This window comes from Nomascus leucogenys, unplaced genomic scaffold, assembly GCF_006542625.1.
Source record: "Nomascus leucogenys isolate Asia unplaced genomic scaffold, Asia_NLE_v1 Super-Scaffold_241, whole genome shotgun sequence".
NCBI classification, from domain to species: domain Eukaryota; kingdom Metazoa; phylum Chordata; class Mammalia; order Primates; family Hylobatidae; genus Nomascus; species Nomascus leucogenys.
Genome location: NW_022095767.1, coordinates 2,698,203 through 2,726,047, shown reverse-complemented (window position 1 = coordinate 2,726,047; position 27,845 = coordinate 2,698,203). Strand labels below are relative to the sequence as shown.

The following is a 27,845-nucleotide window of genomic DNA, read 5'->3' as shown; positions in this document are numbered from 1 at the left end:
TTTCCAAGAGGTGAGTTTATTGGGGGAGGGGACTGGTCAAGTGATCAGTGCAACACTGCATCCCCGCTCAGGGCAGGTCAGTCCAGTGTGTGGGCCCCGGGGGTCACAGGCATAGCAGCAGGAGGGGGAGTGAGCTACCCCCACAGGGCCACCCCCAGCCCAGTCAGGGGTGGGGGGAAGGGGGTGACCCCTGTCGAGGTCCTCAGGCATCTGTGGCTGAGCCGGGCGGCTCCTGGGGCAGACAGCGTCGTTGCCGGAGAATCGACTTCTCCTCCTCCTGCAAGGAAAGGTCACACACATGTCACCCAGCACGGGACACTGATGCGTCACTGTGCACATGTCAGCCAGCACCCAGCACACACAGGATCTCAAATACGCCCCCCTGCTCCCCCGCCTGACACTGTACTCATGACCCTCTGGGGGGTGTGAGGGGACCCTGGGCCACCCACTCTCACCATCTCGGAGGCAGTGCTGGGGCTTGCGCCCTCGGGGGACCCCCCTTCGTCCCTCGAGCAGTCGGGTCCGGCGTCCTCCTCATACTCTGTCAGACAATCTGACTCTTCTCCTGGAATCAGGAAGCAGGGCACGGGTGAGGGGATCGGGGTTGGCCTGCCATCTCCAGCCACTCCCCTCCCTCTTGGGGGTCTCCTGGGCCCCTCACCGTCAGCACAGCCATCAGAGACATAGCTCGTGGGGGGCTCAATCCGGGACACAATCTCTGCCAAGTCGGTGAAGCCAGAGCTTGGGAAGGCAAGCACCTGTGGGGTGACACTGGTGAGGCTCTTGGGGGGGCCCACACTCTTGGGGCCCCTGGGGGGCCCAGTGGTGCCTTGGGGGCTCAGAGGAGATCCTAGGGTGGGAACTCTCTGAAGTCAGCAGAGGTCTGAGAGCTCAGCAAAACCCAGGGATATGTGGGGTGATCTGAGGTTTGGGGGAGACTTTAAGGGGGCTTGGGTTCTGGAATCAGTGGAGTCAGAGTGGCCCCAGGGGCATCACAGGCTTACGTCTGCACGGCGGCTCTCATTAAGGTCTGTAGACCGCCGGTCTGTGAGCATTTTCTCAATGACATTGCCACGGCTCCAGCCTCCAAACACCGCCTTCCCGTACTGGTAGCCCACATCCTGTGGGAAGTGAGGGGCTGGGTCCGTGTCTGCAACCCTGCTTTGCTTGTCCCCGCTCTGTCTGCCCATTCTCTGGCCCCTCAAAAGCCTGATGCTCTGGGGGAGCTGCATTTGAGACTAAACCTATTTCAGAGTCAGCTGCACATAGCACACTTGCCTACACATCCCGTCCTGCCCTTGACAGACATTACCAATCAATCTCTCCATGTTCTTTCCCACACAGCCCCATGCAGGGTGCTGGGTAGCAAATAACATAAGGTGGTGATGTGTGAGCTTATTTTGAAGTCTGCAAACAGGCAGTACATCTGTGGATGTTGCCATCTCCCAAGCCCACAGCAAACATCTTGAATTTCTCATGGCATGCTATCCCAGTGAGCCCACAAGGGACATCACACATCTCTTCTCAGACTCAGGGCTTCTGGGCTGCAGCTACTGATCAATTTCTTTCTTTCTTTTTAAAAAAAAAAATTATTATTTTTATCTTTTTTAAAATTAATATTATTTTTTGAGACAGAGTCTCACTCTGTCACCCGGGCTGGAGTGCAATGGCACAATCTTGGCTCACTGCAACCACTGCCTCCCAGGTTAAGCAATTTCTCCTGCTGCAGCCTCTCAAGTAGCTGGGACTATAGGCATGCGCCACCACACCCGGCTAATTTTTGTATATTTAGCAGAGATGAGGTTTCACCATGTTGACCAGGCTGGTCTTGAACTCCTGACTTCAAGTGATCTGCCCACCTTGGCCTCCCAAAATGCTGGGATTAAATGCATGAGCCACCATGCCTGGCCCTTTCTTTTTCTTAGAGACAGAGTTCTGCTGTGTCACCCAGGCTGGAGTGCACTGACGCAATCATAGCTCACTGCAGCTTCAAACTCCTGGGCTCAAGCAATCCTCCCACCTCAGCCCCCCGAGTAGCTGGGGTGACAGGCATGCACAACCATATCCAGCTAATTTTAATTTTTAATCTTTGTAGAGATGGGGTTTTGCGATGTTGCCCAGGCTGGTCTTGAACTCCTGGTTTCAAGCAATCCTCTCACCTCAGCTTCCCAAGGTGCTGGGATTACAGGCATGAGCCGCCATGCCTGGCCCCCGATCAATTTCAATTGGCTTGGGCTATGGCACATTTTTCAGGGTCAGTGGCATATAACACACACACTGCTACCTCCCTCTCCTGGAACTGTGGCAACCATTTCTACTTCATCACTATTCTCATTCCCACCAATGCAGAAATGGCACTAGAAATCACTATACAGTGCTTCCGGGGGTGCAGCTGGCCTATAAGGAGAAAGTTCTTACACAGCACATGCACAGCCACACCCCTACTACATCCCCTGCAGACATCACCAATTGATCATTGATCTGTTTTCCAGAGATTCCAGATGGGATTCCTGGATTCCTCCTGGATTCCTCCCCCTCATACCACTCTGGGCTTTAAGTAGCAAAGCTTAGCTGGACCACCTATGCAGGCACCACGCCACTCCTGCCCACTCACATAGATCTGGTCGAACTTCCCGAAGTCCATGGTCTTGAAGCAGTCGATGGGCGGGCGCAGGTACTCGCAGTAGGAGCTGGACTTGACAACCTCTAGCTGCCGCACGCAGGACACATAGGCCAGGCGGGACTGGATTTCGGCCATGTCTGGAACCTTTACCTTGTCTGCCCAGGGATTCAGCCGCTTCCACAGCAGCCACCAGCCGGACAGGCTGTCCCCGTAGGTGCTGAGGTCCGTCTCGTCCTGGCTCCCCACGTCGATGGCGATGACCGTTTTGGCACCCATGCTGCGGGCGATGTCCGCTGTGGGGCCGGGGGCGGTCAGCAGGCTGCTCCCCTTGGGGGCCCGGGGCAGAGATGTTCAACCCAGTCCCACAGACGCCATCATGCAAATGATCATGAAAAAAAAAAAAAAACCACCCACACATGCAAACATCATGCTGTCATGCACAGACGTGGAAATGATGCAACTGAAGTTAAGGAGGGGTGTCAGGTGTTGGGAGGTTTTGTTTTATTTTTTGAGACAGAGTCTCACTCTGTCACCCAGGCTGGAGTGCAATGGCGCGGTCTGGGCTCAGTGCAACCTCCACCTCCCAGGTTCAAGCAACTCTCTTGCCTCAGCCTCCCGAGTAGCTGGGATTAGAGGCATACACCACCATGCCCGGCTAATTTTTGTATTTTTAGTAGAAACCAGGTTTGACCATGTTGGCCAGGCTGGCCTCGAACTCCTGACCTCAAGTGATCCACCCACCTCGGCCTCCCAAAGTGCTGGGATTACAAGCGTGAGCCACTGTGCCCGGCTCAATAAAGCTTTATTTATACAATCAAACAGAGGGCAGGATTCAGCCTGTGGGCCATAGTTTGCCCACCCCTGGCCTACAAGATTGTGAGCATGTGTGCAGCTAGCGTACATGTCTATTCGTATATGCACACTTCTGGGGTGTGAAATTTTAAGTTGTGTACCTGCCCGCCTCTCACCTGCACCCATAAGGGTGGTAGGCATGGCTTAACTCGGTCAGAGGTGCCACATCCTATCTACGTGTGTGCACATCCCTGCATGTTTGAGGGAACGTGCAGGACAAATGGGACAGACTGGCATGTGTTGGCAAATGCCCTATTTCATTGACACACGTGTTCATCTGTGCACGTGCCTGTGTGTACACGTGAGTGTGAGCCCTACCTGCTCCTGAGAGAAAGCATGTGCGTATATAGCTGGTGTGCACATATATGAGTGTTGCATTCCACCTGCATGTCCCCTGATGTGCATGTGGACGTGTGCACCTGTCCCTCTTGTGTGTACATCCACTTGTGCTTAACACAGCACACCAGCAGGTAGATGTAGATTTCTTTCTTTTTTTTGAGACTGAGTCTTGCTCTGTCACCCAGGCTGGAGTGCAGTAGCACGATCTCAGCTCACTGCAACCTCCACCTCCCAGGTTCAAGTGATTTATCCGCCTCAGCCTCCTGAGTAGCTGGGATTACAGGCACACCCCACCAGCCTGGTTAATTTTTTTTGTATTTTTAGTAGAGACGGGGTTTCACCATGTTGGCCAGGCGGGTCTCAAACTCCTGACCTCAGGTGATCCGCCCACCTCAGGCCTCCCAAAGTGCTGGGATTCCAGGCTGAGCCACCGCGCCTGGCCAGAATGTAGATTTCAACTGCACATGTCGCTGTCCACAGGCACATTCATGTATCATCTTGTGCACGTGACCACATGTGTGCACATGTGTGTCTGCACTCCTGCATGGGCAGCTTGGGCATGTGTTCCCTCATTGAGCCTGTCTGTGTGTGCCCATGCGTGTGCATGCGTGTGGTGTGGGAGGTGCTTCCGTGCGCGGGTGGTGCGGGCAGCCACTTGCCTGGCAGATTGTTGATGTAGCCGCCATCCATGAGTAGGTGCCCGTCCTTGGGGTCGCACAGCGGGGGCAGGTAGCCCGACAGCGTCATGCTGGCGCGCACATACCGCCACAGGGAGCCTGCGCGGTGGGACACACAGACACAAACACGCACAGACACGCTCAGACACGCCGGAGGCCCGGCCAGCCCGGCAGGCTCGCTGACCTGGGACGTTGTTAACGTAGCACCCATCCACCAGCAGGTGCCCATCCTTGGGGTCGCACAGTGGGGGCAGGTAGGGGCAGTAGGAGGCGCTGGCCCGGACGTAACGCCACACACAGCCTGTGGGGATGGCGTGAGGGGGGTAAGGCATCCGACGAGTCTCCCTGCTCCCCTCCCTGGAGGATGGACGTACCTGGGGCCTCCAGGGCATTAGTGGGTGGCGGTTAGTGGTCGGCGATCGGGCCAGGGTGGACGGTCACTCGTGTTAACAACGTCCCAGACGCTCAGCGGCCCTCCCGGAAGCATCCCCCCAAACCCCACGTGGCATCAGCGGTTGCTGCGGGCTGGGCGGGGACACCCACCATCTTTGTGGACTCGCATGGCTGAGGCGGTGATATCTGTGGTCACGTTGAAGTAAGGCAGCCACAGGTCCTGCGGGGACAGGGATCGAGGTGGGGGAGGAGCAGGGGGCTCCTCTGGGGAGGGGTAGGCAGGGCAGGGGATGAGGCGGGCCTACCTCAATCTGCTTATCTTGGAAGACCCGGTGGATGCTGCGGTTAAAGGCAGACCCAGTGAACATGGAGGTGACTGGGTACGTGAGGTCCAACACAGGTTCCAGCACCGAAGTCATGCTCTAGGGACAAGGGGGCCAGACAGGGTCAAATAGGAGTTACCTGGGGTCACAGATAAGGTTCACCAATAGGAGGTGAGCAAGCAGCACTTAGGGGCCAGGTGCAGTGGCTCACGCTGGTAATCCCAGCACTTTGGAGGCTAAGGCGGGCAGATCACTTGAGGCCAGGAGTTCAAAAGCAGCCTAGCCAACATGGTGAAACCCCATCTCTACTAAAATACAAAACAATTTTCTGGGCTGGTGGGGCGTGCCTGTAATCCCAGCTACTCAGGAGGCTAAGGCGGATAAATCATTTGAACCTGGGAGGTGGAGGTTGCAGTGAGCCGAGATTGCACCACTGCACTCCAGCCTAGGCGACAGAGCAAGACTCAGTCTCAAAAAAAAAAAAAAAAAGGAGCACTTAGGGATGATGTGGTCACCCAAGGCCATTCACAAGGTGGTCACCAAAGGCCCTGGGTGCTCTTGTTGGGGGTTATGGGTTAGGGTCAGTAGACAGGAGGTCCCAAAGTGGTTACCCAGAGTCCTAGAAGCATATCTATAAAAGTCCGGACAGCTGGGGTTCACAGATTCAATCAGGAAGGGTCACCCTGACCCTGGAGGTTCCCCCATGGGATCAGGTTAGGGTGGAGCCACGGGTTTTATGGCACTCCTGGGGTGCTGCAACCCCTCCTCGCAACACACACCTTGGCCCACTCCCGGGCCCGCTGCTTCGTGCGGCTGGCGCTGCGCTCCTCCGCGTACAGCGCTCCGATGAAAGAGCCAATGGACGTGCCGCCCACCAGGTCCACGGGGACCCCCGCCTCCTCTAATGCCTTTAGTACTCCGATGTGCGAGCAGCCCCTGCCGGGAAAATGGGCCCCAGTGACCCGCTAGGCCCCACCTGCAGGAACTCCCCTGCTCCTACCTCCTCCCACCTCCCGCACTGCTAAGGAACAAGGGACCCGCCCCTACCCACGGGGTCTCTCCCGGGGAGGAAGTCCACCTTCGGACACCCAGACCCCGCCCCCAGAAGCAAGCCCCGCCCCCACGTGTCTCCCAGGAAGCTCCACCCTCGGACACCCAGGCCCCGCCCCCAGGAGCAAGCCCCGCCCCTCACCTGGCCCCGCCCCCGCCCAGCACGAGGGCAATGGTGTTCCCTGTGAGCACCCTCGCCAAGCGGGAGAAGTCGCTGTGCCGGTCCGCGCGCCTGGAGAAAACCTTCTCGTAGAGCTCATGCTGGGATGGGGGAGATAGCCGCGACCCAGGAGCATGAGGGCGGGGTCCGGCGGATCCCCCAGGGGCACCCTGACCTTCGAGCTTGTCCGCAGCTCTCCCAGGCCCCGCCCCAATCTCCCAAGCCACGCCCATTAGCCACGCCCCTGGAAGGTGGGGGCCCGCGCGCTCCTCACCAGCTTGGCAGGGCTGCGGCGCGAGAAGAGGCGGCGCGGACAGCGCAGGTGCAGGTGCCCCGAGCACCAGCTGCGCATGTTGAGCCACTCCACAGTGCGCGTGGGGCCCGCGCCCTCCTCTCGGTGGAGCAGGACGAGCTGCTTAAGGGCGCGCACAGCCGTGTTCTCCAACATCTGCTCCAGCTGCGGAAGACGGCCGGTGGAGGTCACCAGCCGCCCCCCCACCACCTGGCCACACCTGGGTCCCTGATCGCCTACCCCCACGGCGAGGCTGCACGTGGCCTGGTGCAGGCACGGGACAGCAAGGGACGGGGCCCGAGGTGGGTGAGATCAGGGAGCGCGGCCTTCCAACCTGGCCGAGGGTGGGCTCCTGGTCCCCCAGGCCCACGATGAGGATGCAGTCGGCCTGTCGCAGGCAGCGCACGGTCCAGGGTGTCAGCGAGGTGTCCGTCTGGTAGAGTACGATACGGTGTGCATCCTCCTGCTGGGCCAGCCACCCTGACAGCCGGAACTCTTGGATGCTAGGGTGGGATGGGGGCAGCGTCATCCTGGGGTTGGCCTGGGGTCAGTGTGCTCCCCGAGACTACATAGCTCCGTTGCTGGGAGGAACTTAGACACCCAAACCCCCACCATGGAAGTCCGTGCCCCGATGGGCAGATTCACACCACTGCGAGTCTCCCCATTGACCTATGGGTAGTACGCATGCTCCGTGGTTGGAAGCCGAGAACTTGAATGCAGGTCTGAAAGAATTTGAGGCTCCAAGCCCACCCACCACCCTCCCCACTCCCTTCTGCAACACACACCTGTCCAGTGCGGAGGCCCCCAGGCGTGCCCGGATGATGTCACTGTTAAGGAGTAGCGTCGGACCTAGGGGTAGGTAGGGAAGGGAGGCTGGGAACCATGGTCCACAGGGCTGGGGCCTAACTCAGAAAAGAATATCCATTACCCCGCCCCTGTGGCCCTCCAAATGACCTACCCGAACATCTCTCACTCACTAATGTCCCACCCACTGCCAGCCCCCACCCATGACCCTCACCCCACTGACCGATGGCCTGCAGGGCGTGCTGCAGCTCCAGCGTGAAGGCCACCATGGGGACCTCAGCACACACGGGCAAGACTGCCACAGTTGCCAGGTTGCTGGCTGGGTTGGTGAGTTCTGAGTGTGGGGGCACACCCAGCCCAGAGCCTGCTGAGAACCCATGGGATGAGATTTGTGGTTCGAACCTGTGTCTGGAGAGATGAACCCTCCTCCTCCTCTTCTTCCTCTTCCTCCTTATCTGAAATTTCTGCTCCTCTGCTCACAGACTGCAGTCCCCAGCTGCCCAAAGTCTTGACTCTACCATACTGAAAGCCATGGCTCTGGTCCTGGACCCTCAGCCTCAACTACTATCCCCTCTTTTGTTAAAACATGGCCATCCACCCTCCACTTTGGGCCCTGATCACCTCAGTGGGATCCATTACACAACTCTACAACCATTCAGATTCACTGTGCTTGGGAGATCAATTGGCCAGTGCCCCTGCCCCATTCTGGCCTTGGTTCCTCTGTCTAATGGGGGACCTGAACATAAAACAAGGCAGAAATAAAGCTATTTTTAGCCTAGCCAATATGGAGAAACACTGCTCTACTAAAAATACAAAACAATTAGCCAGGCGTGGTGGCATACACCTGTAATCCCAGCTACTTGGGAGGCTGAGGCAGGAGAATCACTTGAATCCGGGAGGCAGAGGTTGCAGTGAGCCGAGATCGTGCCACTGCACTCCAGCCTGGGCTACAGAGCGAGGCCCTGCTTAAAAAGAAAATAAAAGACAAAGACAAGGAAAGAAAAGAAAAGCTACTTTTGACCCATCTGTTGCTTCCCAGCTTCTCCACTACCAGCCTAGACCAGCTGTCAACCCCCATATCTTGCCTAGACCTCTTGTTGCCTCCTTATTGGTGGAATCCTTCCTCCCCTATAACGATCTAAATAAGCTCAAATGCCTGTAGACAGCCCCTAGCCCCTATGTGACTTATCCCCCCACCCCCACCACCTCTCCCCTTGATCACTTTCCTCCTCAGTGCTTCCAAACCACCACCAGCCTCCTGTGCAGCACCCCTGGTTTCTCTTTCATGTCTGGCCCCATCTCATTTGTCAAGTCTCAGCTCACTGTCCTTAGAAAAGCCTCTTTCTCCCTCCCTTCCTCCCTCCGTCAGCCACACGCCATCATGACCCTCTTTTGTCTTCTAGATAGTGTATTCTCTATCTGTAATTTCTTTCCTTCTTTTTCTTTTTTTTTTTTTTTTTGAGATGGAATTTCACTCTTGTTGCCCAGGCTGGAGTGCAACGGCGCAGGCTCGGCTCACTGCAACCTCTACCTCCCAGGTTCAAGCGATTCTCCTGCCTCAGCCGTCCAAGTAGCTGGGATTACAGGCACCCGCCACCACACCCGACTAATTTTTGTACTTTTAGTAGAGATGAGTTTCACCATGTTGGCCAGGCTGGTCTCGAACCCCTGACCTCAAGTGATTCACCTGCCTCGGCCTCACAAAGTGCTGAGATTACAGGCGTGAGCCACCGCCTCAGGCCTCTGTAATTTCTTTTCTTTTTTTTTTTTTTTTTTTGAGACAGAGTCTTTCTCTGTCCCCCAGGCTGGAGTGCAGTGGCGCGATCTCGGCTCACCGCAACCTCCACCTCCTGGGTTCACGCCATTCTCCTGCCTCAGCCTCCCGAGTAGCTGGGACTACAGGCGCCCGCCAACACGCCCGGCTAATTTTTTTTTGTATTTTTAGTAGAGACGGGGTTTCACCGTGTTAGCCAGGATGGTCTCGATCTCCTGACCTCGTGATCCACCCGCCTCAGCCTCCCAAAGTGCTGGGATTACAGGCTTGAGCCACCGCGCCCGGCCTCAGCCTCTGTAATTTCTTAATGATGTCTTTTCTGCCACTACTGCCCTGCCCCCGCTTCGGAGGATCTAGGGGTCAGGGCCAATTGGGTAGAGCCCTTGGAGGGAAAAGGGGTATCTAGGTTGCTGCGCTGGCCCAGAATTTGGCCGCCACAGTGTAGAAACTCAGGCCCGCATTTCAGCAGGCCTCCAACCCCACCACACGCCCCATTCTGTTCTAGCTCATTGAAGCCACAGGCTGAGACAGGGGGCTACATCTCCCAGCATGCTGTAACTTCAGAAGGCAAGGTGCCCAGAGTCCTAAACAATCCACAGACTATTTTCCATCATGGTATGGGGAGTTTTGTTTGTTTGCTGTTTTATTTTTTCTGAAACAGGCTCTAGCTCTGTCGTCCCAGCTGGAGTACAGTGGCACGATCACGGCTCACTGTAGCCTCGACCTCCAGGCTCAAGCAATCAATCCTCCCGCCTCAGCCTCCCGAGTGGCTGAGACTACAGGCATGTGTCACCACGCCCAGCTAATGTTTGAAATTTTTGTAGAGACGGGGGTCCTACTATGTTGCCCAGGCTGGTTTCAAACTCAATCTCCTGGGCTCAAGCGATCCTCCTGCCTCGGCCTCCCAAAGTGCTGAGATTACAGGCATAAGCCAGCATGCCCGGCCCTGCCATCATATTCTGATCTAGGACTCCCTTTCTCTCAACGTCCAGGCCGTGGACTTCCCCAGCAAGCCCTGACTCCCGGGCAGACTCCGCCGACTCCACCGCCTAAGACTCCCTCTCCGGCACCACTGATTTACTTTCGAGCCCATTAACTAGCACGCCCGGGGTCGAGGACTCCGTTTCCCGGCATGCTTAGGAACACGAACTCCATTCCCCAGAATGCTCTGCACCTCGGTCCTACTTAGGGTTTGAAACCCTCAGGGGCACGATTTCTTCGCGGAACTCCATTTCCCAGCATCCCTCAGGAAAGAAGACTTCCCTCCCAGCATGCTCTGGACGCCGGACTACAACTCCCAGCACGCTCTGGGCCGGCCGGCTCTCACCTGGGAAGGGTCCTTGCAGCTGCTGCAAATTCCCTAGAATTTTCTGGCTCAGTAGGTGGATAAGGCGGGTCACGACCTGGGGGCGTTGGAGGTCGGCATTTCAGTGAGACCTGGGAAGCGGCTGTCCAGGTCCCACCTCTCCCTCCTATGCCGGGGCTCCTGGGTCCCCGTTACCTGGGTCCCACCCCTAAGAGCCCCCGCCCTCACTCTTTCGCTTCGGCCCCGCCCCCGACCCGCGCACCTGGAAGCCCCGCCCACACACTAGGCCCGGGCCCCCTGGGGTCCCGCCTCCGCCTCTCTGCCCCGCCCACAACAGGCCGCACCTGCGGGTACCGGCGTTTGATGTGACCCAAGGTGCCCTCGGGAAGCTTGGCCAGCTCCGTGTCGCGCACCGCGTGCACCGTCGTGGCTCGCGGCTGCCGGGTCAGTGCCTCCACCTGGGGGGCCGCGTGCATGATTGGGGCTGCTTGGGTGGGGAATGGGGAGGCGGAAGATGGGTGGAAAGGGGGCTGTACTACCCCATCTAGGGCTCCCCTGCAATGGGGGTGTAGGGAAGCAAGCCTCGCTCGCTACCCATTAGAGCTCTGGGCAGAGGGAGAGGACAGGGATCCACGACAGGCGGAATCCCCTTTTCCGACGAAATGAGGTCTGGGCGGGGAGTGGACTGGGTGACGTCAGAGGTCGGGAGCTGCATTCAGCACTCTCTGGATTACCCGGGATGATGTGTGTGCGTTGTCGAGGGACGGGCCTGGAAAAGGCCAGAGGTCAGTGGGTGGGGGTCGCGCTCACCACACCGATGAGGTCGCCACGGCCGTACTCGCCCACCAGCTCCTTCTTGCCACTGCCTCGCTGGATCACGCTACGCAGTCGCCCATTGAGCACGATGTAAGTGCAGTCGGAGCGGTCGCCCTGCCTGAGTGGGCGTGGGGGTCAGCAAGGTCTGACCACCCCCAGGTCCCAACCCCTAGGCGGGGCCTGAGCAGCGCGGTGGGAGCTGCACCTGTACAGCGCGCGTCCCGCCTCCACTGCCGTCCAGTCGATGGCGAAGTCCATTTGGCGCACGAAGGGCGACATCCTGGCTGCCACCGTGTGCGCTGCGCTCAGCACCACACTGGGCTGTGCGCGCATGATCCTGCAGGAACAGACTTGAGATGAAAGAGGAAGGCCTCAAAATTGTCCTACACCGGCGCTGGAAGGCCAGATCTGGGGGCTCCCTTCTGCTCTTCCCGGAGTGAAGGTTGAGGGATGGGGTTCTGGCCACTCCCACGAGTTGGGGTCCTCCGAGTGCCACCCCCACTCCAACCTCGGGCTGTCATACTCATAGAAGTCGGACTTGGAGATCCGCAGGAAGGTGCAATCGCGCTGGGCTCGCAGTGTGAAGATGAGAGGTTCGCCAGTGAGCACCGCCAGCTGCCCCACCAGCTCCCCGGGCTGCGCTACGAACAGGCACACGTCCTCCGCCTTGTCGATCATGCGCTGGTACACGTGCAGGCAGCCCCAGAGCACGAAGTGCAGGCTCACGTCCTATGAGGGCAGGGGATGTGATGAACACAGAACCCGGACAGCGCGGACCCCAGCTCAGGTCAATGTGCCCCCACAGGAAAAAAAGAAGAAAGGAAGGGTTAAGAAAAATATGAAGGCACAGGGCGCGGTGGCTCACGGCTGTAATCCCAGCGCTTTGGGAGGCCAAGGCAGGGGGATCACTTGAGGCCAGGAGTTCAAGACCAGCCTGGCCAACGTGGCGAAACCCGTCTCTACTAAAATAAAAAAAATTAGCTGGGCGTCGTGGCACATGTCTGTAATTCCAGCTACTCAGGAAGCTGCGGCAAGAGAATTGCCTGAACCTGGAAGGCAGAGGTTGCAGTGAGCTGAGGTCATGCCACTGCACTCCAGCCTGGACGACAGAGTGAGACACTGTCTTAAAAAAAAAGAAAGAGAAAAAAAGAAAAACATGAAGGAGAGAATACAGACTTTGGATATGAGCAGCATCTATATACAAATATAAATACATATAAAAATATTTTACATATTTATATATAGATGAGCAGCCTGTCTCTCTCTCTCTCTCTCTCTCTCTCTCTCTATATATATATATATATGTATGTATGTTCCGTATACCCAGGATTCAACCAACCTTGGATCTAAAATATTCAGGAAAAAAATTGCATCTGCACTGACCATTTACAGACTATTTTTCCTCATTATTTCCTAAATAATACAGTATAATGACTTTACATAGCATTTACATTGTATTAGGTATTATAAGTAATCTCCAGATGATTTAAAGCAAGCTTGCCCAACCTGCTGCCCATGGGCTGCATGTGGCCCAGGATGGCTTCAAATTCGGCCCAACACAAATTCATAAACTTTCTTAAAACATTATGCAATTTTTTTTTGCGATTTTTTTCTTTTAGCTCATCAGCTATCTTTAGTGTTTGTTTTGTTTTGTTTTTGTTTTTTTTTTTGTTTTGAGACGGTGTTTTGCTCTGTCGCTCAGGCTGGAGTGCAGTGGTGCAAACTCGGCTCACTGTAACCTCTACCTCCAGAGTTCAAGTGATTCTCCTGCCTCAGCCTCCCGAGTAGCTGGGATTAAAGGTGCCTGCCACACGCCCGGCTAATTTGTGTATTTTTAGTAGAAACGGGGTTTCACCATGTTGGCAAGGCTGGTCTCAAACTCACTTGTGACCTCAGTGATCCACCCACCTCGGCCTCTCAAAGAGCTGGGATTACAGGTGTGTGTCACTACGCCCAACTAGTGTTAGTGTATTTTATGTGTGGCCCAAGACAATTCTTCTTTTTCCAATGTGGCCCAGGGAAGCCAAAAGATTGGACACCCCTGATTTAAAGTATACTGAAGGGGCTGGGTGTGGTGGCCCACAACTGTAATCCCAGCATTTGAGAGGCCGAGGTGCGAAGATCGCTTGAGCCCAGGAGTTCGAGACCAGCCTGGGCAACATAGTGAGACCCTGTCTCTACAAAAAAAAAAAAAAAATTTTGCTTAATTAGCCAGGCATGGTAGCATGTGTCTATAGTCCTGGCTACTCTGGAGGCTGAGGCAGGAGGATTGCTTGAGCCTAGATGTTTGAGGTTGCGGTGAGCTATTATAGCGTCACTACACTCCAGCCTGGGCTACAGTGCACGACCCCGTCACTAAAATAAATTAAAGGCCAGGTGCGGTGGCTCACACCTGCAATCCCAGCATTTTGGCAGGCCAAGGCAGAAGGATCGCTTGATAGTTTGAGCCCAGGAGTTGGAGACCAGCCTGGGCAACATAGCGAGACCCCCATCTCTAAAAAAAATAGAGTAAAATGGGCAAAAGATCTGAATAGAAACTTCTCCAAAGATATAGAAATGGCCAATAGGCACATAAAAAGCTGTTCGACGTCAAGTCATTAGAGAAATGCAAAGCAAAACCACAATGAGATACTACACTTCACACCCACAAAGATGGCTAGAATTACAAAGTGTTAGAGAGAATGTGGAGAGACTGGAATTCACATACACTGCCAGTGGAAATGTAAAATGGTGCCACTGCTTTGGAAAATAGTCTAGCAAACAAACAAACAAAAACACAGTGCTTAAAAAAAATAAAAATAGAGGCTGGCCGTGGTGGTTCACATCTGTAATCCCTTTGAGCCGTGGTGGCTCACATCTGTAAGCACTTTGGGAAGCTGAGGTGGACAGATCACTTGAGGTCAGGAGTTCAAGACCAGCCTGACCAATATGGTGAAACCGTGTCTCTACTAAAAATACAAAAATTAGCCAGGAGTGGCAGTGTGTGCCTGTAATCCCAGCTACTCGGGAGGCTGAGACAGGAGAATTGCTTGAACCTAGGAGGCAGAGGTTGCAGTGAGCCGAGATCACGCCACTGCACTCCAGCATGGGCGACATAGCGAGACTCCCTCTTAAAAAAAAAAAAAAATAGAGTTGGCTTATAACCCAGCAATTCAACTCCTAGGTATATACCCAAGAGAAATGAAAACATATGTCCAAGCACTTTTGGAGGCCAAGGTGGGAAGATCACTTGGGCCCAGAAGTTCGAGACCAGCCTGGGAAACATAATGAGACGCCACCTTTAAAAAAATAAATAAAACATATGTCTACACAGAAACCCTTACATAAGGCCGGGTGCAGTGGCTCATGCCTGTAATTCCAGCACTTTAGGAGGCTGAGGCAGGCGGATCACCTGAGGTCAGGAGTTCGAGACCATCCTGGCCAACATGGCGAAACCCTGTCTCTACTAAAAATACAAAAATTAGGTGGGCATGGCCGGGTGCGGTGGCTTATGCCTGCCTCAGCTTCCCGTGTAGCTGGGACCACAGGCATGTACCACCATGCCTGGCTAATTTTTTTTGTTTGTTTTTTGTAGAGACTGGGTTTTGCCATGTTGCCCAGGCTGGTCTCCAACTCCTGGACTCGAGATCCTCCCGCCGCGGCCTTCCAAAGCACTGGGATTACAGGCGTGAGCCACTGTGCCCAGCCTAAAGTATATATTTTAAATGGGTAAATCATACAGTACATGAATTATAGCTCAATAAAACCATTACACCCCCCCAAAAAAATATTGTTTCACTTGAGGCCCACTGACTTCCTTTTTTATTTCTTAGAGATCAACCTATTTCTTACCACCACACAACATTTGCACAAGCTCTTCCTTCTGTCTAGAAAGACCTTTCCTCCCACCTGCACCCAGTTTGTTCCTCCCCCTCCTTCCTTCTTAGGTCATACCCTTAGAGGTGCCACCCTAAGCCAGACTTTGTAGTGCCAAGGTCATCTCCTTTGTAGCACTAAGCACATATGATTTTACAAGAATTTGTGTAATCCTTTGAGTCATGTCTCTCAGAATACTGTGGGCTGCCCAAGGGCAGGGACCACTAAGGGCTTTCCCTGCCCACTTTTTTTTTTTTTTTGGAGACAGGGTCTCACTCTGTCGCCCAGGCTGGAGGGCAGGGGTGCGATCTCAGCTCACTGAAACCTGTCTCCTGAGTTCAAGCAATTCTCCTGCCTCAGGCTCCCGAGTAGCTGGGACTACAGGTGCCCGCCACCACGCCTGGCTAATTTTTGAATTTTTAGTAGAGATGGGGTTTCACCATGTTGGCCAGGATGGTCTCGAACTCCTGACCTCAAGTGATCTGCTCACCTTGGCCTCCCAAGGTGCTGGGATTACAGGCGTGAGACACCATGCCCAGCCCTTTTCCTGCCTCTTGTCCAGCTGGCAGCACACGGTTTGAGATGGGGCAAATGCTGGATAAACACGTTTCTTTTTTGGGTAGCCTGACCAGCCAGACACCTTCCTGTTCCACTCCTTTATAAATAAGGAACTGAAACCGCCCAGAAATGGAGAGATTCCTTCTTTATCCACCACACCAACCTGTCTGGCACCCAGTGAAGCTCCACCTGCCAAAACACTGCAGGGACCCCTGGGTGAGGCACAGTCCCAGGAGATATAAACACATGCTGGAACCTTCTAAGACAGAATTTCCAGACTGTGGCCAGGTGCAGTGGCTCATGCCTGTAATCCCAGCACTTTGGGAGGCTGAGGTGAGTGGATCACTTGAGGCCAGGAGTTTGAGACAAGCCTGGCCAACATGGTGAAACCCTGTCTCTACTAAAACTACAAAAATTAGACAGGCGTGGTGGCACGTGCCTGTAGTCCCAGCTTCTAGGGAGGCTGAGGTGGGAGAATCACTCGAATCCGGGAGGCAGAGGTTGCAGTGAGCCAAGATCGCACTGCTGCGCTCCAGCCTGGGCGACAGAGCGAGATTCCGTCTCAAAAAAAAACAAAGTTTCAAGGAGAAGCACAGGAGAGCAAGGAGTACCTAACAAAAGTCCTGCCAACCCAGAGAAGCTCTGACGGGCTGCAGACCAGCTTGGTCCACTGACAGGCCAGGGCTGCGTTGTGGTCAATAGTCGCCCAGATAAGCAGGGCCCAGGGGCCCCCAAAGAAGCCACGAGGTAAACTTACTTCCTCAGCTATACTAAGAACAGCTGGCGAAAGCCTCGACTTCCTCTCCAGAAAAGAGCCCATCCCTGCCATGGGTGGTTCAAGGGGACAGCAGAGTCACTGGGTCAAGTGACACAGCAACACCCCAGCCGGCTAACAGTGGGGCCACAGCTCCCACCCCACTCCAACCTGCCCCAGGCTTCTCTCCCCCGAGCCTGGGGCAGTGCTGGGGTCCCAGTGCCTATGATAGCTCACTGTCACCTCAGGCCCCTCCTCACTGTAAGCTGCTGCTAAACTCCCTCCCTGGCCGCTTGTCACTCTTGCAAACCCCACACTGTGGATAATGGACTGGATGGGCGGGGCGCGGTGGCTCACGCTTGTATCCAGCACTTGGGGGCCGAGGCGGGGGATCACGAGGTCAGGAGATCGAGACCACGGTGAAACCCGTCTCTACTAAAAAATACAAAATAGCGGCGTGGTGGCGGCGCCTGTAGTCCCAGCTACTCGGAGGCTGAGGCGGAGATGGCGTGAACCGGGAGGCGGAGCTTGCAGTGAGCGGTGGCGCCACTGCACTCAGCCTGGGCGACAGCGAGACTCCGTCTCAAAAAAAAAAAAAAAAAAAAAAAAAAAAAAAAAAATGACTGATGGTTCTGGCCTGCTGCTCTGTACATTTGAGCATCCCTGGTCTCTACCCACCAGGTGTCGGGAACAGCACCCTGTGAAATCCTAACAATCAAAAATGTCTCAGTAGGCTGGGTTCGGTGGTTCATGCCTGTAATCCCAGCTCTTTGGGAGGCCGAGGCAGGCAGATCACCTGAGGTCAGGAGTTTGAGACCACCCTGGCCAACATAGCGAAACCCCATCTCTACTAAAAATATAAAAATTAGCCAGGTGTGGTGGCACAACCCTGTAATCCCAGCTACTCGGGAGGCTGAGGCAGGAGAATTGCTTGAATCCAGGAGGCGGAGGTTGCAGTGAGCTGAGACTGTGCCACTGCACTCCAGCCTGGGCAACAAGAGTAAGACTGTCTCAAAAAAAAAAAAAAAAAAGGCCTGGTATAGTGGCTCATGCCTGTAATCCCAGCACTTTGGAAGGCTGAGGCGGGCAGATCATGAGGTCAGGAGATCGAGACCATCCTGGCTAACACGGTGAAACTCCCTCTCTAGTAAAAATACAAAAAATTAGCCGGGCGTGGTGGCGGGCGCCTGTAGTCCCAGCTACTTGGGAGGCTGAGACAGGAGAATGGCGTGAACCTGGGAGGCGGAGCTTGCAGTGACCTGAGACCACGCCACTGCACTCCAGCCTGGGTGACAGAGGGAGGCTCTGTCTCAAAAAAAAAAAAAAAAGTCTCACTGGGGTTTCTGCGAACTGGGCATCTCTTCTTTATTACCCCATTCCACTGATGAGGAAGCAGAGAACTTTCTAGATCATCTGCCACACTCTGGGGGCAGTGTGTGGGTTTCAACTTTCCTCTTCTTCTTCCTCCTCCTCTTCCTCCTACCCTGGGACTTCCTGACTTTCAGCTGGTAGTCGGGTCACTAACCCTTGATGGGCCTCAGTTTCCCCATATGGACAGTGGACAGAATGGTGGCATACATTTTCCTACACATCCTGGGTGCCACCACAAGGGCTGGTTCATGGCCTTCTGGGGCCAGATGGTGATTTGTAGCCATTTATTGAGCCCCTATCCTGGCGGCGGTCAGCGTAAGAAGCAGACACGTTAGTGAATACTGCAGGATCAGAAGTTCAGAAAACAGAATTACAGGAAGAGACAGGGCAGGCAGGAGAGATCTCGGAGTTGGGGTCCTAGGGCAAAAGGTTCAGGGGTCACAGGTGAAGGGTTGACAGGTCCAGAGGACATAGGGTGGGGTTAGGGGGTGGGGGTCACAGAACCCAAGGGTTAGGGTTTGGAGATGATAGGATGAGAGAGGTCTGCTTCTATGGGAGAAGGTGCTGGTCTTACAGTCAAAGGGCAGGGATCAGAGGTCACAGAAGCCATAGGGAATGATCTCAGGTGGCATGGTTAAAGGTCAGGGGTCAGCCTCACCTGGTCTCCCTGGCGGGCAATGATGGTGCCGGCTTTGGCGTGGTGCAGCAAGACTCGGCTGTTCAGGAGGGAGGGGTCCTGGGGAGGGATGGGGGTTGAGATGGGCGCAGCCAGGCCTCCCTTGCGCCCTGTGCCCAGCTCCCCTCGGCTGCCCACCTCAATCCGCATCAGCTTGGCCAGCTCCCGCTTTGCTGCCTCGAAGATGCTGCTGGTCTGGCGGCCCTGGTAGGGCCCAAAGGGGCAGCCATCGGTGGCCGACTCATCCTCACAGTAGCTGTATTCACAGGCACCTGCCGGCTGCTCACGAGGCTCCTGAGTGGGGGTCTGAGTGGGGCAGGCCTGTGACCTCCTGATGCTCCCTCCCAGCCACCTTCCCCTGCGGACTCCACCACTGGCCAGGGTCCCAGGCCTTACCCGAGCGAGGGCTGCCTGGGACCCCCCGGAGGCCTCTTCCTGCAGGGACACGGAGATCCGGCCACGCTCATAGGCCATGTCGAAGTCGGAGCGGGGGCCACCCTGCAAACCTGCAGGTGGGCAGGGGGGCAACAAAAGCCATAAAGATGAGAGTAAGATTTTTTAAAAATGAGCCAGGTGTAGCAGTGCAGGCCTGTAGTTCCAGCTATTTGGGAGGCTGGGGCTGGAGGATCACTTGAGCACAGGAGTTCGAGGCTGCAGTGAGCTATGACAGCACCACTGCACTCTAGCCTGGGAGACAGGTCTCAAAAGAAAAGAAAAAGATGAGAGTAACCACAGTTGCAGTCTGAGACCAATGGATACCAATGTGCCATGGGCCACTGCTGTAGCAGACATGACTAATCAACGCCTGCACTCTCCCTCTGAATCCTTCTCAACACAGGTGGGAGAAGCACTATCTCGATGAATATCTACAAAAAAGTGCCCGGGGAAGTACTGGCAGTGTTCCCATTTCGCAGATTAAAAAAATCAAGATGGGCAGGCGGTGGACCTGGATTCAAACCTGGAAGCTCCATGGCCCTCCCCCCAGACCCAGTGCTCCAAACCTGAGATGTCCCCTGGCATGGAGACGCAGCGGCTCAGCAGAGGGGCCGAGGGGGTTTCCAGGGATGTGGGCTTCACGGGGTCCCCTGGGGGAGACACATGTTCAGGCTCCTGCCCCTCAGAGCCACTAGGAGGATTAGCAGGTTGGGAGATAAGGAGATGCTGGGGACTGATGAACTAGTTAAAGCAATTCCAGTGGGTCCTTGGGGATGAGGCCAGAGCTTCCTGGGTACCAGATAGGAGTCAGACCTGGGTGCCCAGCTATGGGGTCCCTGTGGGGCTAGACAGGGTCAGGTTGACTCTATGCAGAACTGAAAAAGAACTGAGATGGGGCTTCCTGGGAGATTGGGCTTGGCTGGCCTTGGGTCCCTGGGTACCTGTTGGTCCAGGCAGCGGGGCCCCGGTGGGATCAGGTGGCCGGCCTGGGGTCTCCCTGGGCTCGTCTGTAGCTGAGGTGCTGACCATCCTCTTGGAGCCCCGCACAGGGCTGGTGCGAGTTGGGAGGCCGGGGCTGGGGAACAGACGCAGGGGCTGGATCTCCTGGGGGCAGAGAACAGCTTGTAGCCTGTCCTGGGAGTCCTATTCTGACCTCGCCCCCATCCCCTCTGTGCTCGCTCCCCGCCACCCACTCACGTGGCTGAAGAGCTCATTGGTCAGACCCAGGTAGTTGTGCAGTGCCAGGAAGGTGACTCGCTGCAGCCGCACCATGATGATCTGCAGGGCTCCAGGGGCGTGGCCATAAGATGGGGCGGGGTCAGGGACAGGACCAGATGGTGGGCCGGGCTAGTTTGCAGCATAAGGGGTGGGGCGGGAACCAGGGAGAGACCCACAGTCTGGGGAAATGGGGCGAGGCAGCTAAGGGAGGAGTCTGCGGCTGTGGATGTCTGGCTGCTCCAGGCCGATAACCACAGCTCCAGTGCCTGCTGGCTGCTGGGCCTCCGCCCCTTGGAGCCTGGAATGGGTGGGGGCCAGGGTGGGGTCCCTCGGGGGGTGACAGGAGGCGAAGGCCCACTGACCTGCACGACCCGCACCAAGCTCTCCGGGTACTTGGTGAAGACCGCGGAGAACGCCTCCACCGGCAGGCGCAGCACCGTGGAGTCCCGGGCCGCCCGGGCAGACACGGTCCGCTGGGGATGCTGGTGACCCTGGGGGAGGGGAGGGCGTGAAGAGAGACAAGGGCAGGGGCTGCGAGTCCCCCCTCGCTACTACCCCAATCCTTCCTGGCGCCAGTCCCGTGAGGGGCCATCGGCAGCATCAGGGATGAATCAGAGATTGGGGACCCAGTGATTTCCTTCAATCTAGTCCCTTGGGTGGGACCTCGCACCCCAGCCCCCCTGCCTCAGAAACTGGTCACTCACGGTGATGACATCCAGGATGCTGAGAAGGCTGTTGACGCTGTCCCCAGGAACCACTTCCTTCACCACACACTCCTTCCCGTCCTGAGACACAGGGGACCGTGGACCCTCGGTGGCCTCGCCCTGGTGACTGGCATGTCACCCCCTCAGCCATCCCAATGATCACTGACACTCCTCATCCCTTCTCAGGGGAACCCGCCAAGCCTTCCAACCAGCAGGCATCTCCCATCATTCAATACTTGTAACTACTGAGCCACCATGCACACCAGCCCAAATGTCCTTGGTCACCCGTTCCCCTGACTCCCGATGACGCATGACCAAAGACCACCAGCTCTACAGACCAATGCCTGCTGCCCATCCCCACCACCCATCCTCCTGCAGCAGCCCCTGGGGAGGCCCACTCACAGGCCCCGGCAGACAGAGCTCCAGCAGCCCGTCCTGCACCACATAGATGCTGGCATCTGGCTGGCCTGGTCGGAAGACGTAGTCACCCTGGCCCAGCCGCTGGAAGACCATGTGTCGGCAGAGCTCCAGAAAGAGCGGCTTCTCAAAGTGGCCCAGCACCCTGTTGGACAGGCGGTGGGGGACAGAGGCTGGAGGTCAGAGCGGCCCCACGTCTGCAGCCCTCCACCCCCACCTGCACCCCAACACTGACCGGACGTTCTTGAGCATATAAAGCACTTCGGAGGGCAGATGGGAGTTAGCCAGGTCGCCCTCGGTCAGGTCAGCTTCCAGCACTGCGGGTGGGGGCTCCTTCCGCTGCAGCGTGGGCGCCTCTTTCTGGATGCGCAGAATCCTGGTGGGAGGGGAGGGGTGCCGGGGGTGAGGGGGACAGGGAGAAGGTTCAGCAAACCTAAGACCCCCACATACCCCTTTCCCAAGGGCTCACGTACAGCAAACTCTGGCCCGCTGGCCAAATCAGGCGGGCCGCCTTTTTTTTTTTTTTTTTTTTTGAGATGGAGTTTCACTCTTGTTTCCCAGGCTTGAGTGCAATGGTGCGATCTCAGCTCACTGCAACGTCCACCTCCCGGGTCAAGCGATTCTCCTGCCTCAGCCTCCCTAGTAGCTGGGATTACAGGCATGTGCCACCGTGCTTGGCTAATTTTGCATTTTTAGTAGAGATGGGGTTTCTCCATGTTGGTCAGGCTGGTCTCAAACTACCGACCTCAGGTGATCCACCCGACTCGGCCTCCCAAAGTGATGGGATTACAGGCATGAGCCACTGCGACCGGCCTCAGGAGTCTCGCTCTTTTACCCAGGCTGGAGTGCAGTGGTGAAATCTCGGCCCACTGCAACCTCCACCTCCCAGGCTGAAGCGATTCTCCTGCCTCAGCCTCCCAAGTAGCTGGGACTACAGGTGGGCGCCACCAAGCCTGGCTAATTTTTTGTATTTTTAGTAGAGATGGGGTTTCCCCCATGTTGGCCAGGCTGGTCTCAAACTCCTGAACTCAAGTGATCCTCCCGCTTCAGCCTCCCAAAGTGCTAGGATTACAGGTGTGAGCCACTGCACCCGGCTGGACACATTTATTTTTGTAAATAAAGTTTTATTGGTACAAAGCCACGTTCATGTATTTGCATATCATTATGGCTGCTCCCATGCAGCAGAGTTGAAGAGTTGCAGTGGGGACCATATGTGGCCAGCAAAGCCTGAAACATTTACTATCTGGCCCTTTATGGAAAAACCCTATGACCCCAGACCTAAAGTTCTCTGAGATGGCCCCTCCACTAGGCATAGGCCCAAGCTGAACCCTTTAGGAAAGCGGACCCCTGATATAGCTTCCAAGATAAGGGTAGGCCCAGAAATGGTACCTGTGTTTATCATGGGGGTCCTGAAATGGTCCTTCCAGTAGTCACAGAGTAGATTCCTGAGATAGTCCCCTTAACGTGAGTATGCCTTTGACATAGCTTCCAACATATGAGAAGACCGCAGATACAGCCTCTCTACTCTACGTAAACATTCCTGAGATAGACCTTCCTCCCAGTCTCAGAGAACCTTCAGACAGCTCCTCTGACGGCCACAGAGGTCCCTGAAGTAGCCCCCATTATAAGTGGAGAATCCAGAGACAGCCCCTCTGCTAATCGTGGACCTGGGACAGCCCTTCCCCACAAGTCACAGTGATTGCTGAGAAAGACCCTCCGCTGGCAAAAGATCCCTAGATAGACGTTGGAGGATGGGCCCCTGGGTTAAACTCAGTGAAATCAAGAAATTCAGATATAATTCCTTTTTTGGCTGGGCGTGGTGGCTCATGTCTGTAATACCAGCACTTTGGGAGGCCGAGGCAGGAAGATTGCTTGAGGCCAGGAGTTCAAGACTAGCCTAGGCAACACAGTGAGACCCCCATCTCTACAAAAAATTTAAAAATTAGCCAGGCATGGTGGTGCATGCCCATGGTCTCAGCTACTTAAGAGGCTGAGGCAGGAGAGATCTCTTGAGCCCAGGAGGTCAAGGCTGCAGTGAGCTGTGATTGTGCCACTGCACTCTAGCCTCAACAATAGAGTGTGATCCTGTCTCCAAAATAATAATAATAATTGTTATTATTATTTCTTTTTTGATCAGGGAGATCTTGAGCTAACTCTTCCCTAGGTCACAGAAAGTTGAGATAGCCCTCTGACAATCATGAAGATATCAGGGTAGTCCCTTAAGAGTGTGCAAACACTACAGACAGTTCCTGTGATGTGGAGAAACCTGAGGTACAGACCCTCAACTGATCATGGGGAACTTTGAGATAGCCCTTCTACTCAACTCATAGAAAGCCCTGCCATTGCCGGGTTCAGTTGCTCATGCCTGTAATCCCAGCACTTTAGGAGGCTGAGGCGGACGGATCACAAGGTCAGGAGATCGAGACCATCCTGGCCAACATGGTGAAACTGCGTCTCTACTAAAAATGCAAAAATTAGCTGGGCATGGTGGCGGGTGCCTGTAGTCCCAGCTACTCTGGAGGCTGAGGCAGCAGAATCTTTTGAACCTGGGAGGCAGAGGTTGCAGTGAGCCGAGATCACGCCACTGCACTCTAGCCTGGCGACAGAGCGAGACTCCGTCTCAAAAAAAAAAAAAGAAAGGCCTGCCATTGCAGGACTATTGATCATGGAGAGCCCTGCCCTGGGATGAAGAAACCCTTGAGGCAGACCTCCAGGTAGACTCCATGACGCAAGGGGATCCCAGAGCCAGCAACCAGCTTGCAAAGAGGGTTGGAGAGCCTTTCTCACAGACCCTGAGATAGCTCCTTGCTGCCAACAGGGATCTCTGACGCGTCCTTCCTTTATTTCTAGTGCAAGAAAATTCTAAGATAGCCCCTAGGGAATAGAAACTCCTGAAACAGCCTCCTTAGTGTGGGAAGAACTCTAAGGTCCATAAAATAGGAAAGATGTCTTCTGATGTAGAGAGATGCCTGAGATAACCCCTGGAGAAGAGAGGCTGGAGGCTGGAGATAGCCCCTTTAGGAGGTCATAGAAACACAGTTACCTCAGTGAGGTACCCTGGAAGAAAACCACTCATGTGAGGAGACTCATGAAATAACCTACGTGGAGACCCCTGATGTAGACCCCCCACTAAATATATGGCAAGACCGCTGAGATACTGACTTGGGAACACATAGCTCAGATACCCCAGTGGAAGGAGAACGTCACTGAGGTAGCCCTCAGGGAAGAGAGACCCTAGAGACAGCGTGTCTGGTGTGGAAGAGCTCTGAGAGGAGAGTCCAGAGATGCCTCTCTGACACAGGAAGACTTTCTTTTTTTTTTTTTTGTTGGATAAAGCGATGAGTTCTTTTTTTTTTTTTTCTTTTTTTAAAAATTATTATTATCATACTTTAAGTTTTAGGGTACATGTGCACAATGTGCTGGTTTGTTACATATGTATCCATGTACCACGTTGGTGTGCTGCACCCAGTAACTCATCATTTAGCATTAGGTATATCTCCTAATGCTGTCCCTCCCCCCTCCCCCCCCTTCTTTTTTTTTTTGAGACAGAGTCTCACTCTATTGCCCAGGCTGGAGTACAGTGGCGCCATCTCAGCTCACTGCAACCTCCACCTCCCAGATTCAAGTGATTCTCCTGTCTCACCCTTCTGAGTAGCTGGGATTACAGGCCCATGCCACCACACCCAACTAATTTTTGTATTTTTAGTAGAGATGAAGTTTTGCCATGCTGGCCAGGCTGGTCTCAAACTCCTGACCTCAGGTGATCTGCCCGCCTCAGCCTCCCAAAGTGCTGGGAATTACAGGCATGAGCCACAGCGCCCAGCCAATATGGGAAGACTTCCACAACACTTTGGTGTGGGTTGATTACTCAAAAGTCCCCTGAGATAACCCCTAATACCAGGTCACATCCAGCACAGCCTTACTTCTTGGCAATGTTGAGCATCTTCAGTTTCTTCTTCATGCGTGGCCGGGAAGTGGCGGAGACAGAGGTATCCACGAGGGAGGAGGTGGATTGTGACACCTGGGAGAATGAAGGCGGAGATGGGTCAATTGCTAATTCAGACCTTGGAGAAGAGGCAGACGGATCCAGAGGGTCTCCATCAAGGAAGGAGCGGTGGCAGACACTAAGAAGTGTAAATAGGGAAGGGGCGCGGCCTCTGTGTGGTCAGGGCGGACCCCAGGGGTCCCGGACTCACCTTCCGCATAATCTTCCGGCCATAGAACAGCACTTTGTCCCTCTTCCGGAACCGATACCGGGGGCCATCCGGGGCTGGGGTTTCTGGGGATAGGTGGGGACACAGGCACTCCGAACTCTGTGCAGACTCCACCCTGCCAGAGCTGGGGTACCGCGAACAGACGCCAGCAAATCCCCATCTCTGCCGCCTCGGGACCCGGGCATTTGGGCCTCCCACCACACAGCCTCCCAAGAGGGGCCCCTCCGGTGCTCACTTGGCACTCGCAGCCTCCGCACCACCAGGAGGATGAGCACGGCCGTGACCACCACCGCCACTCCGGCCCCGATCATCACGCCCAGCACCTGAGGGACGAATGGCACTGGCTGCGCACCGCAAATCCGTCCCGCCGAGCCTTCCCCGGGCGCCGGGACGTCCTGGAACCCATCCCTCTCCGCCACCTTCGCCCCCGAGGAGTTCGTAGCCAGCCCGTGACTCGATGGCCCCATCTGCAGAATGGGCCAGCGCTGCTCCCTCCCCGGGGGCGCGACTCTTCCCTGAGGCCCGGCGGCCCGCAGTGCATGCCGGGAAACGTAGTTCCGCCCGAGCGGACGCAGCGTGTTAGCGCCAGGCCGCGTAATGCGCGCTAAGCACGCCGGGAGTTGTAGTCCCCGTGGCGCCCCACGCCCGCACCTACCCGGTCCCCGCCCCACCCCTTACCATTCCAGTTTGCAGAGGAGCCTCCATCGGTTGATTCCAGCTGGACGGCCGATCTGGTAGCCCGGAGGCCTGGGAAATCAAGGAGTCGAAGGAACCCGTGCAAGTCGTCAATCTGGGCCCGGCCCTCCCCTGCCTCAAGCCCTGCCCCCAGCTCAAGCCCCGCCCTCTGGGGTGGGGGGAAGCGTCTCCACCTGCCAGGGGCGCGGCTAGAGGGGCGCTGCGGTACTAAGGGATGGAGCAAACCGACCTCCCGGCGCTGGCCAGGAGGTGAGGCGAGTGCCCGGCTTCCTGCTCCCTTCGCCTACGCGTAGGGCCTACCAGACGCCCCGCCCATCCAACCCCACTCCGGGGCCAAAGGCCGACCCGGCACCCACTGTCAGCAGCCTGCAGGCAGGTCCCCGCAGGGCACGGTCCCCTGCACCTGGTGACTTCCTCCCGGGTCACTGCCCTCTGCGGGGTTGATCAAGCCTGACCACCCGACCCCCCAGGCCGCACCCCCTACTCCGTGGAAGACTGAATGCCCCACCCCAGGAAAACTGGGGCCCGCAAACCGTGGGGTCCGGGAGTGGGCACCTAGATACTCGGCTCCCGACCCAAGCCTGCCCCGGGGAAGACCCAGGAGCTGGGAGGCACGGGAGTACTGCCGGGGCATCCGCGGAAGGCGTCTGATACCCACGTTTCAGAAGAGTCCTGGGATGCTTGGGGTGGCCTGGGCTTGCAAGGCGCTGCTGGTTTTTGCCGGGGATCTACTATCACGTAGTAGTGAGGTTATGGGGGCTCTATGGCACGGAGCATCACTGGGACTCCGGGACCGATGGTGGCGCCATTGCTGGGAGGCGTAACCAGAGACGCTGGAATTAGTGGGTGGGGATGGGGGGTCACTGGAAAGTTACTGAGAGATTCTGAGGATTACAATACTACTGCTGGGAAAACTAGGAGGTGGGTGGGCACATTCCTGGGGTGCTTATGAGAGCGGGCCTGGGGAGGGCGTCCGGGCTCCTTGGAAGATACTGAGAGATGCTGGAATATTACTGGGATTTTTCTGGGAAGCTGAGGATGTTTCCGACACCGCTAGAGTATTAATGGAAATTCGGGGACCGGGAGATAGCAATCCCGGAGACTGCGAGTCGTTACTTGGAAAATTCCTGGGTAGCCGGTCCTCTTCCACCCAGGGCACAGCTGGCTACCGATGTGGAAACACCTGCCAAGACGTGGGGGTATGAGAACATCAGAAAGTCTAGAGTTAACAGGAATCGGAAGACAGATCGTGGGAAAGCGGAGGCTCGCTAATGACCCTTGAAGGAACACCCCTGCGAGGCCAACGGAAACCCAGACTCACCCAGGGGCCGCAGCCGGGGTCCACTCCGCGCCAACACCGCTAGCGTTCCGCCCGGCTCCGCAGGCGCGGCCCCTTTAAATTATTCCCTCCTAGTCGCACCGCAGTCCCTCCCGCCCCTCCCACCATCCCCCCCACACACACACCGCGCCATGCTTGGAAGGCCGACTGAGGCCGCCATGCTGAGTGTGGCCGCGCCTTAAAGGGCCTCACACCGCTT

General features: G+C 55.9%; 1 protein-coding gene across 8 annotated transcripts; it reads right to left on the bottom strand.

Moving 5' to 3' along the window:
* Positions 1 to 27,808, bottom strand: PNPLA6 (patatin like phospholipase domain containing 6). Of its 8 annotated transcripts, none has more exons than XM_030807692.1 (35): positions 27,629 to 27,808; positions 26,966 to 27,118; positions 26,290 to 26,358; positions 25,847 to 25,934; positions 25,594 to 25,676; positions 25,321 to 25,418; positions 21,633 to 21,773; positions 21,383 to 21,542; positions 20,981 to 21,061; positions 20,639 to 20,767; positions 20,256 to 20,336; positions 20,000 to 20,162; positions 19,625 to 19,708; positions 19,020 to 19,129; positions 18,762 to 18,929; positions 18,606 to 18,683; positions 11,933 to 12,138; positions 11,615 to 11,746; positions 11,404 to 11,527; positions 10,938 to 11,051; positions 10,615 to 10,690; positions 7,737 to 7,880; positions 7,495 to 7,558; positions 7,044 to 7,212; positions 6,692 to 6,874; positions 6,400 to 6,518; positions 5,987 to 6,143; positions 5,190 to 5,306; positions 5,035 to 5,104; positions 4,474 to 4,590; positions 2,615 to 2,916; positions 1,005 to 1,121; positions 662 to 758; positions 456 to 565; positions 1 to 277 (listed from the first exon to the last, which is right to left on the bottom strand). In XM_030807692.1, the coding sequence occupies exons 3-35, from the start codon at positions 26,314 to 26,316 to the stop codon at positions 203 to 205; spliced, it is 3,984 nt and encodes a 1,327-aa protein (XP_030663552.1). In that variant the 5' UTR covers positions 26,317 to 26,358; positions 26,966 to 27,118; positions 27,629 to 27,808; the 3' UTR covers positions 1 to 202. The 8 variants fall into 8 exon arrangements, with proteins under 8 accessions (XP_030663552.1, XP_030663555.1, XP_030663553.1 ...); XM_030807695.1 differs by having other exon boundaries at positions 7,737 to 7,877; XM_030807693.1 differs by having other exon boundaries at positions 26,966 to 27,490; positions 27,629 to 27,727.
* Between the last annotated feature and the right edge of the window lie 37 nt (positions 27,809 to 27,845).